The sequence below is a fragment of the Anas platyrhynchos genome, chromosome 30 (genome assembly GCF_047663525.1).
Source record: "Anas platyrhynchos isolate ZD024472 breed Pekin duck chromosome 30, IASCAAS_PekinDuck_T2T, whole genome shotgun sequence".
In the NCBI taxonomy this organism is placed as follows: domain Eukaryota; kingdom Metazoa; phylum Chordata; class Aves; order Anseriformes; family Anatidae; genus Anas; species Anas platyrhynchos.
The window spans coordinates 4,331,577-4,342,565 of record NC_092616.1 but is presented as its reverse complement, the minus strand read 5'-3'; the positions used below and the strand labels follow the sequence as shown (position 1 = coordinate 4,342,565).

The window sequence follows — 10,989 nt, the reverse complement described above, 5'->3', positions numbered from 1 at the left end:
TTCCTGTGGGTCCTATCACTGGTGTTTACGGAGAATAGGTCACCTGCCTCTCCACTCCCCTTAGCGAGAAAGTTGTAGACCGTGATGAGGTCCCCCCTAAGCCTCCTCTTCTCCAGGCTGAACAGGCCCAGTGCCCTCAGATGCTCCTCATATGTCTTCCCCTCTAGGCCCTTCACCATCTTCGTCACCCTCCTCTGGACACTCTCCAACAGTTTAATGTCCTTATTGTACTGTGGTGACCAGAACTGTACACAGTACTCAAGGGGAAGACGGACCAGTGCAGAGTAGAGCAGGACAGTCACCTCCCTCGACTGACTAGCAATGCTGTGCTTGATGTACCCCAGGATACAGTTGGCCTTCCTAGCTGCCAGGGCACACTGCTGGCTCATAATCAACTTGCTCTCCACCCCAACCCCCAGATCCCTCTCTGTGGGGCTGCTCTCCAGTGTCTCATTGCTCAGTCTGTACATATAGCCAGGGTTGCCCTGTCCCAGGTGCAGGACCTGGCACTTCCCTTCGTTAAACTCCATGTGGTTGGTGATCACCCAGATCTCCAATCTGTCCAGATCTCTCTGCAAGGCCTTTCCACTCTCATCTGAGTCCACAACTCCCCCAAGTTTGGTGTCATCAGAAAATTTGCTCAAAACACCTTCTAGTCCTACATCTAAGTAATTTTTAAAGACATTGAAGAGGACTGGCCCTAAAATGGAGCCTTGAGGGACCCCACTAGAGACCATCCACCAGCTGGATGTGGCCCCATTTATCACAACCCTTTGAGCCTTGCCCATCAGCTAATTGTACACCCATTGTATGATGTTTTTGTTGAGTTGTATGCTGGACATTTTTTCCAGTAGGATCCACTGGAAAACTGTGTCAAAAGCCTTGCTGAAGTCCAAAAAGATCACATCAGCTGGTTTCCCTTGGTCAACAAGATGGGTGATCTTATCATAAAAGGAAATCAGGTTTGTTAGGCAGGATCTACCCCTCACGAACCTATGTTGGCTGGGACCAGTGACTGCATTGTCCCCCAGGTACACCTCAATGACTTCAAAAATCATCTTCTCCATAATTTTCCAGGCGCTGATATACCGGATAGGCAGATCACTCACCAATTGCAGTCATGGGTAAAGCATACTTAATGCAGGGAGATTAAGATAATTTATTGAGTGTTACTAGCAGACTGGAACAGTGAGAAACTAAAAGCAAAAGACCATCCACCCTCTTCTTTCTCCTTCCCCTGAGCAGCTCAGGGGAACAGGCAATGGGAGCTGCGGTCAGTCCATGACACTTCACCTCCGCTGCTCCTTCATGGTCACTCTCTGCCCATGCTCCAGTGTGGGGTCCCTCCCACGGGATGCTGAGCTTCCCAAACTGATCCTTCATGGGTTTTTCACAGGCAGAAGCTCTTCAAGAACTGCTCCAATATGGTCCGTACCACAGCATCTATCTGTCAGGAGCAAACTGCTCCAGCACGGGTCCCCCATGGGTGGCAGCTGCCCCCTGACCCTGCTCCTGTGTGGGCTCCTCTCCAAAGGCTGCAGCTCTGGCCCAGGGCCTGCTCCTGCAGGGCCTCTCCATGGGCTGCAGACTCCTCCAGGCCACATCCACCTACTCCACTGAGGGCTCCTCCACGGGCTGCAGCATGGAGATCTGCTCCATGTAGAACCCATGGGCTGCAGGGGGACAGCCTGCTCCACCAGGGGCCTCTCCATAGTCTTCAGGGGAACTTCTCTTCTGGTGCCTAGATCCCCTCCTGCCCTCCTTCTGCGCTGACCGGAGTGTGTGCAGGGCTGTTTCTTTCTACATTTTCTCACTCCTCTCTCCCAGCTGCTGTTTCAGAGCAGTATTTCTCCTTTTTTAAATACCCTCTTACAGAGTTGCAACTAGCATTGCCCATTCGCTCAGCTTTGGTCAGTGATGGGTCACTTTTGAAGCCATGTGGAACGGGCTCTTACCTGGCAGGGGGCAGCTTCTGCACCCTTCTAACAGAGGCCACCCCTGCAGCACCACTGCTACCAAACCATTGCCACGTAAACCCAATACAAGCAGCTGTACCCCAGAAGGCCTGCTGCTCCAGAGAAAAAAGGCTTGCCATCATACTGCGAGATGTGAAAGACCAAAGGTAGGACTTAAAAGTTACCCATCAGTGTCTGTTGGCAGTGGAGATGGAGAATGGTCACTGAAGTACTTCTCCAAGGCTGTCCCACATGTGGCAGGACAGAGGACATCCTCCAGCAGAGGAATGTGGAGATATGTAGAAAGGCCAGGCTATCTTCATGAGCAGCAGCTGCCCAGGGTGGGCAGTGACTGGAGCCCCACAAAGTGAGAGATAACCCAAAGGGTGTAATATCACATCAGGCAATTATTACCCTCCTAGAAGTATCAGAAAAAAACTCTCAGTTTGGATATAGAGGTAGCAGGACTGGGACAGAGTGATGAGCGTTGTGCTATCGCCTTGTCAGTGCTGGTTCAAAGCCTGGCAGCACTGTAGGCACCTCTGTGTGTCACCCAGCTCAGAATTTGGGTCAGATGAACTATTTTTCAGCTCTCATAAACTCTACTGACTCTTTCCCTGTTGACCCGAATGGGACTGTAGTTACTGAGTCATGCAGGCTCTGGATGGGATATTCCTCCTGCAATGAGCTCTTGGAGGAACTCTGCTCGCCACAGGCTCTCCCCATACTTATGGTCCTACACCTCTCACAGAAGGAAATCACCCTGCAGTGCCTGGATTTGTCCACGGTTGCTCCAACCCACAGCATTGGCTCTTTGTGGCCTTTCTGACTTGTGTATCTTTTCATCCTGGTGAGAAACGGTCTTGTCTAGATCCTGACTTTATTGGATACCCCAGAAAGACAGACTGGAGCTGCATTACCTGCAGGATTTCAGAGTAAGAAATCAAAAACTGCATGAACCTCACACAAGGGCAGGAGAAACTCCCCTCTGGAAATGTGACTTGTGCTACTGACCATAAAGCCACACAAGGCTAGCTTGGTAAGACCCAGTCATCCCTTTTTAATAGGCCCTGAAGCCACATTAATTTGTATGAATGTAGAGGCTTGTTCTGCAGTGGCATGATACCGTCCTTTTTTCCTTGCTATCTGTTTCCAGCTGAGCTTTCTCTCCAGGTCCTTTCTGGGTGTGTACTGGGGGCAGAAAGCATGCACAATTGGAGCTGGATCTCTCAGGGCTGCCTCCATCTTTTGGCTAACACTGGATGCAGAGAAGGTGTTGGGACCCACAGAGGTGGAGATGTAGAGAAGCCTTCTCTGTTGCTCCAAAATAAAAATAAACACAGACTGATTTTTCTCATTTTCTGTGTTCTTCCTTTTTTTTTTTTTTTTTTTGTTTGTTTGTTTGTTTTTAGCAGTTTTCATTTGAACAGCTAAATCTTATTCCTCAATTTCTGTACTTTTGAAAGACATGTAGTTATTCTGGAAGTTGCTCAGATCCTCCTAATGTTGTTACTGATGTTGTGAGTGTCTGGGGAGAAGCACTGGTAGCACTAAGGCTGCCGACTTCTCTCCTAGGATTGCTCACTGACTGACTTATAATGAGGTAGGAGCAAGAGCGATGGAGTAGTGTCCAGAGAGCCCCGTCCAGGTGCTTTCCAGGGAAATGACAAAGAGAAAATGAAGTCACCTCTGTCTACTGTATCACCAACTGAGAAGAGTGCACCTGTGTGCTAGCTCCTGACAATGGTAAATCTCTTTTGCCGTGCTCTGAAGTGCTGAGATACTGTGCTAGAACAGCCACTGCTAAAAGCAGCTGCAGGCATCTGTGGCTTGTCTGGGCTCAGAGAAATGGGTTTCTTTCAACTTGGAGCAATGCTGCTGGTGAGACTGTCACTATGTAAGGAGTACTCCACCAGTTTTCCTTGAGCAATGCTAGCCCAAGCCGTGCTCTATGTGTGATCATGTGAAGCACTGAGATATCTGGGCATTAAAAAGCATATGCTACAGGATTAGGGAAGAAACAAGGAAACAATGCTGGTATATGGAAAATCTGCCTCTAAACGGTTGTTTTCAGTTACAAAACTTGTTTACAATTAATGCAGGGATCTCAAAGTATTTCAGGAAATAAAAGGTTTTAATTTTCCTGCTTATTTGCATGTGTAAATAGGTAGGTTAGGAAACAGATTATGGCCACTTCTTCCTCAGATGTACACTAATTTTATCTTGGAGATTTTGAAGAGTACTTCTAGGAGAACTCCAAATACAAAACATAGAAATAGGCAGGCATGATAAAAAAAAAAAAAAAAAAAGAATGAAATCAAGCTCTCAGATCACGGATTTCTTTTCTTTTCTTTTCTTTTCTTTTCTTTTCTTTTCTTTTCTTTTCTTTTCTTTTCTTTTCTTTTCTTTTCTTTTCTTTTCTTTTCTTTTCTTTTCTTTTCTTTTCTTTTCTTTTCTTTTCTTTTCTTTTCTTTTCTTTTCTCTTATTTTCTCTTATTTTCTGTTCTGTTCTTTTTTTCCTCTCTTCCTCTTTTCTTTCTATTTTTTTTTTTTTTTACGCTTAAGAAGACTTTTTGATGGGAGTTAGCAATGGCTAGAGACATGCAGCAAGCATCCTCAGTTCTCTCTGCTTGAAATAGAACATTTCTTCCCCATGTCAAACTGATACCTTCCAAAAGCTTTCACCTGAGTCTGTTATTCACAGGAAGCAACCTGCAATTGCAAGGGCTGCTTGCTTACAGCTCACGCCCTTCAAGTGTGATTAGCAACATCCTTACACTCTGGGAAATGAGAAATGCAAAAGGGAAGGCTTGGTTTTCCAGCCAGCAAGAGCATCGCTCTGCTCTGTGAGGGCTTGCAGTGGATGAGGAAGCCTTGCTGGGTTGATATCAGAGTGAATCAGCCTTCAGTTGCATTTGTAAGCTTCCAGAAATCCAAGAGACAGAACAGCAAGGCCAAGCAAGGGAACTAGATGGAGCATATTCAGAAGTTATATTAGCCTGCCCTGTTTGCCCCACCTTTAATTACCTTCCTCTTTGGATCCCTTGAAAACTATTTGAGATTGTGTTGTGATTGCTTGCATAATGCCCCTTTTAGCCCTCTGAAAGCTTGTGGAGTTCACCCATCAGCCATGCCAAAAAAATGAATAATTTGGAACTAAGGTAGTGTCTCTGCTCTCTGTGTGGTGGACAGAGCTTCAGGAGATGTGTACTTATCCCTGAGGAAAACTGGGATGAATCTCTCTCACTGAAGTCTTGCAGCAAATATTCGCCTTGCCTTGCCTTGCCTTGCCTTGCCTTGCCTTCCCTCCACTTCCCTCCACTTCCCTTATTTAAATCCTCTCTTACAAAGAAAACTAAATTTCTCTTATTCATATGACAATTAGCTGTCATTCAGGCTTAACGATTTTGTTCTGACCCTTCCTGACAAGCAAGAAACTCAGGTACTAGGGCTGTCTAGGATGGAGATAATTTTCTTCTTAGCAGTCCCTGTGGTGCTGTGTTTTAGGTTGGAGTTTAAAACACTGTTGATGACATACCAATGTCTTGGCTATTGCTGAGTAGTGATTGTATAGCATCAAAGCCTTCTCTTTTTCCTACTCTGCCCCTACAGTGTACTGGCCATGGCCGGACAAGAGTCAAGGGGCACACAACCAGAACAGATGACCCAGACTGGCCAAAGAGATATTCTGTGCCATGTAATGCCATGTTCAGCAATAAAAAGCTGAGGGACTAGGTGGTGGGGAAGGTAGGCATTGCTTGAAGGCTGGCTTGTTTTGGTTTCTTGGTTTGTTTTCTTTTTCCTTCCTCTAACCCTAGCTTATTAAACTGTCTTTGTCTTGACCCATGAGTTTTCTTGCTTTTGGCCCTTTGTTTTTCTCCACCATCCCACCGAGGGGGAGTAAGTGAGTAACTGGGTGGGGGCTTAGCTACCAGCTGGGGTCTGCCCACCAGACCATGTTAGATTTCCATACACACATGCAGATTTTGCTCAAACTGTCCTAATACTGCAGTCATGTGTATGCTGATGTTTGTAGCTTGTCGCTGTACTTGAGATCTACATGGTGGTGGATGGGCCATAAGCATCCTCTAACAGCATGTTGTTGGCATTGATCTATGTAGAGAAAATGCCCCAGAGAAAAGGCTTGGATAATCACACCACTGAACCTGGATTTCTTCTTTTGGGATTTTCTGACCACCCTTGCCTACCCAGCGTGTGCTTCACAGTCTTCCTGATCATCTACCTCATGGTTCTCACTGGGAACAGCCTGATTATGCTCATCACAGTGATGGACTCAAGCCTCCACAACCCCATGTATTTCTTCCTGAGAAACCTGTCCTTCCTGGAGATCTGCTACACATCGACTACTCTACCAAAAATGTTGGTAGCTTTCCTGACGGGAGATGGCAGGATCTCCTTTCTTGGCTGTGCTGCCCAGCTGTATTTCTTGATCGTGCTGGGAAGCACTGAAGGCCTTCTCTTGGCTGCCATGGCCTATGACCGCTACGTAGCCATATGTGACCCCCTGCGCTACAGCCTCATCATGAATGGGGGGTTCTGCATGAGACTGGTAGTGGGGGCGTGGATGGCCGTCGTGCCACTACAAGTAGGACAGACCTATCAGGTGTTCACCTTGCCCTTCTGTGCATCCCGTGACCTTCATCACTTCTTCTGCGACGTCCCCCCTCTGTTGGAACTGGCCTGTGCAGACACTTTCTGCAACCAAGTGACCCTGCACACTATCATCTTCATATTTGCTGTCCTTCCCTTTTCCATGATAGTTATTTCTTACTCTAAAATTATCAAGGCAATTCTGAAAATGCCTTCAGTTCTGAGCAGACACAAAGCTTTTTCCACCTGCTCCTCACACCTCGGGATTGTGACTCTCTTTTATGGCTCAGCCATGCTTGTGTACTTTAAACGCCGGTCACAGGACTCTGCAGACACTGACAAATACCTTGCCCTGTTTTACACAGTTGTGACCCCCGTGTTTAACCCAGTCATCTATACTCTGAGGAACAAGGAAGTTAGAATTGCCCTGAGAAGACTCCTGTGGAGAAAGTGATATGGCAGAGTATGTGAAAGAAGCCCAAATTGTACCGAAAGTCCCAATGAGGCATTTGGTTGTGTGAGTGTAGGCATCAAGAATCAGCTCAGACACAACTGATATGTCAGTCTCAGGTAGCTGAAGAGAGAAAGGGTGGGGCTGAGCAGTAGGGATGAAGACTGTGCATAGAGTGCCTGGCAGAAAAGGTCTTGACTTCCCTACAGGCTCAGAGTCCCTTAGGAGACATTCAGGACCAATATCAGTTGTAGATTGTTGATATCACTTTCTCTGTAGGCAGACAACTAAAGAAACAGCAGAAAGAAGAAATCTTTTCCTATACTTATTATTATTCTTATTCTTGAAGTCTATCCCTTTAAGGAGACTCCTGGCGTCTCCGTAATGAACCCCGTAAGAATTAAAGACTTCAGGAGAATTATGCCCAGAGCCTTGGCTTATGAGGGAGTTTTGCATGTTGATTTGCCCTCTGCTGCCAAGTTCCTGAACTGCAGATCCTGAAGCAAGTCTCTAAAGAAGTAAGGGACAGAAGCAAGCCCCCAAATGTTTGAGGGTGGGCCAACACGAGAGTGTTATAAATGAAGTCTCATCTCAATCTGAATTTAATAATACTTATAAAAGAATATTTATAAAAGATATAAAAGGCAAGTAAACAGCGCTGGGTGTGCGGGGAGTCTACGCTCCACCAACACGAATATCAAACATTCTAAATGTACAGAACATTGCTTTACATAGATGTCCTGGTTTCAGTTAGGACAGTTAATTTTCCTTCTAGTAGCTGGTAGAATGCTATATTTTGGCTTAGGATGAGAAGAGTGCTGATAACACACAAATGTTTTAATTGTTGCAGAGCAATGCTTATACTAAGCCAAGGACATCTCAGCCTTTTGCTCTGTCCTGTCAACGGGCAGGCTGGGGGTGCAGTAAGAGCTGGGAGGGGACAGACCCAGGACAGGTGACCCAAACTAGCCAAAGGGGTATTCCATACCATCTGACGTCATGCTAAACAATATATAGGGGTGGCTAGCTGGGGGAGGGGGCCGGACAGCTCGGGGTTAGGCTGGGCATCGGTCAGCGGGTGGTGAGCAATTGCATTGTGCATCACTTGTTTGTACACATTATTAGCAGTAGTATTATTACCATTATTATTATTATTATTATTAGGAGGAGGAGGAATATTACATCTAGCCTAGCTGAAACCAGGACAAATAATTATTAAGGAAAGATTATTATTAATTAAACATTTTAACTAAAGGGAAAAAAGGGAAAGGGGAAAAGGGCGTGGGGAAAAAAAAAAAAAAAAAAAAAAAAAGTAAATGCTGAGTGGAAGTGCAGAGGAAAGAAATTACTCTCTGCTTCCCACAAAGGAGTGATGCTTGGCCACGTTCTTGAAGCAGGGCCTCAATGAACATAGCTGTTCGGGAAGACAGGCGTTTTTGCAATGAGAGCCCACCCCTCCCCTCAGCTTCCTTTTTCCACCTTTTATTGATGAGTGTGACATCATATGGCATGGAATATCCCTTTGATTGGTTTAGGTCAGCTGCCCTGGTGATGTTCCTTTCTCACTTTTTGCTCACCCCCAGCCTGCTGGCTCTGGGAGGAGGGTTAGAGAGAGTCCTGATGCTGTGCCAATCAGACCCAGTACACACTGCTCCAGACTGTTAGTAATGCTCAATAAATTATCTTAATCTCCCTACACTGTGTCCGCTTTGCTCATGATTGCAATTGATGACTGATCTGCTTGTCCCTTAAAACAACCCTGGAGTCCTTTTCAACTCTCTTTTCTCCATCTATTCCTTTCAGGAGTGGGGGTGAAAGGAGTGGTGGAGGTGAGCTTCCCATCAGTGTGAAACCACCATAATGTTCAACCCTACTGCTGGCAACAGCTTTGAAAGAAGAAGCATGATTTCAGGTAGTGCATTGGGGAAGATCCTGTTTTATTAAGCAGATGCCAAGGAAGAGTGCTTACAAACAGGTAGTCAAATAATGTCCAGAGTAAACAGAGCAGTTTCATAGCTCAGGAGATGTGGGATGAACAAATACTTTTTTTCTAAGAAAGTAGTAATTGGAAATGACACAGAAGGTAATTGTAAAGTAATGAGAAAGAAAGTACCACTCAGGCCTGCAATGGAAAACAAACAATGTCATTTGTGAAGAAAAGTGAAAAAGGTATCCATCTTAAGAAAAATCCATGTAATCACTTTCCTGATAGCACGCTTGAGCTCCTCGTTTCTCATGCTGTAGATGAGAGGATTGAATACTGGGGGCAAGACTGAATAGAGAACTGCCACCACCAGATCCAGTGATGGGGAGGAGATGGACGGGGGCTTCAGGTAGGCAAAAAAGCCAGTGCTGAGAAACAGGGAGACCACAAAGAGGTGGGGGAGGCAAGTGGAAAAGGCTTTGTGCCGTCCCTGCTCAGAAGGCATCCGCAACACAGCCCTGAAGATCTGCACATAGGACAGTATGATGAAAACAAAACAGACAAATGCTAAACAGAAACCAGCCAGTAGAAGCCAAACTTCCCTGAGGTAGGAGTCTGTGCAGGAGAGCTTGAGGACCTGGGGGATTTCACAGAAGAACTGGTCCAGGGTATTTCCTCCACAGAGGGGCAGGGAAAATGAATTGGCAGTGTGTAACAAAGCATAGAGAACCCCACTGCCCCAGGCAGCTGCTGCCATCTGGGCACAAGCTCTGCTGCCCAGGAGGCTCCCGTAGTGCAGGGGCTTGCAGATGGCAACGTAGCGGTCATAGGACATGATGGTGAGAATAGAATACTCTGCTAAAAACAAACAAAAGAAGAAAAAGACCTGTGCAACACATCCTGCATAGGAGATGGCCCTGGTGTCCCAGAGGGAATTGGCCATGGCTTTGGGGACAGTGGTGGAGATGCAGCCCAGGTCGAGGAGGGCAAGGTTGAGGAGGAAGAAGTACATGGGCGTGTGGAGGCGGTCGTCGCAGGCTATGGCAGTGAGGATGAGGCCGTTGCCCAGGAGGGCAGCCAGGTAGATGCCCAGGAAGAGCGTGAAGTGCAGGAGCTGCAGCTCGCGTGTGTCTGCAAATGGCAGGAGGAGGAACTCAGTGATGGAGATGCTGTTGGACATTTGATTCCTCTGGCCATGGAGACCTGTCTGAGGAGGAAAATACAGCAAAATGCTAGGCTAGACTGTGTGAGAAAAATGTACCCCACTTCTTAAAACTCAAAATTGATGCTCCCCTTTCAGGAAGACCTCTGCAGGTGCCTTGCTAGGGTGTTGCTTGGTGGTGCCAGAGAGTGCTACTGGGTGCAGCCAACTATGGAAACCCTTTGTATTTCAGTTGCACTCCAGGTGAAATCTTGTGGGTCCTGTGAGGCAACAACTCTGTCCTTTAGATCAGAGCTGGGGAAGCAATCTGGGTATGGAGAGCTGACTGAGGAGGGAAAAAACAGGAAAATATTAAGACAGAACTCTGTGATGCATCCCACTCCATTTCTTGCAGAAACCTCACAGACTGCCTCTCCCCTTTCAGGAAGGCCTTTGCAGGTCCCTTTGATGAGCTGTGATTGGTACTGGTTGACGGTGCCACCAGGATCAGAGGGGCTCTGGAGGAGGGAGTCCTGCCCTACAGAGTTAGGTAGATGACAACACGGGCTTTTCTCAGAATACAGTTGAGCTATCAAAGATTTTTTCAGCATGACTGCACCTCAGGGCAGAGTGGAGGCAGCTGGTATATCCATCAGTCCTTGTCTCAACTGCTCTGTACAGGCACCTCTGGAGGATGGTCACACTCAGTTGTTCCCCTGAAAAGAACCTGGATGCTGCTTACAGCAGAGGAATCCAGGTTCAAAGGGCAGATCTCCAAACCCCTCACTCATCTCGTACCTCAGGAGGATCTCAGCTCTCTGCTCTTCACCACGGACATGGAGGGACCACAGGAGCTGCCCACATTCGGCCATCCAGCAGCATTTGCATGGCCTTAGGACTGACGTGT

General features: G+C 46.8%; 2 protein-coding genes across 2 annotated transcripts; one reads left to right on the top strand and one right to left on the bottom strand.

The window, feature by feature from the left end:
• Positions 1-5,966: 5,966 nt before the first annotated feature.
• Positions 5,967-7,020, top strand: LOC113841555 (olfactory receptor 10AG1-like). Its single transcript, XM_072029584.1, has one exon. It carries the CDS (start codon positions 6,052-6,054, stop codon positions 7,018-7,020), a length of 969 nt encoding a protein of 322 aa, XP_071885685.1. The 5' UTR covers positions 5,967-6,051.
• A 2,141-nt stretch (positions 7,021-9,161) lies between these two features.
• LOC139999851 (olfactory receptor 14J1-like) lies at positions 9,162-10,121 on the bottom strand. The gene has a single exon (XM_072029477.1). The coding sequence runs from the start codon at positions 10,119-10,121 to the stop codon at positions 9,162-9,164; it is 960 nt and encodes a 319-aa protein (XP_071885578.1).
• Positions 10,122-10,989: the final 868 nt, after the last annotated feature.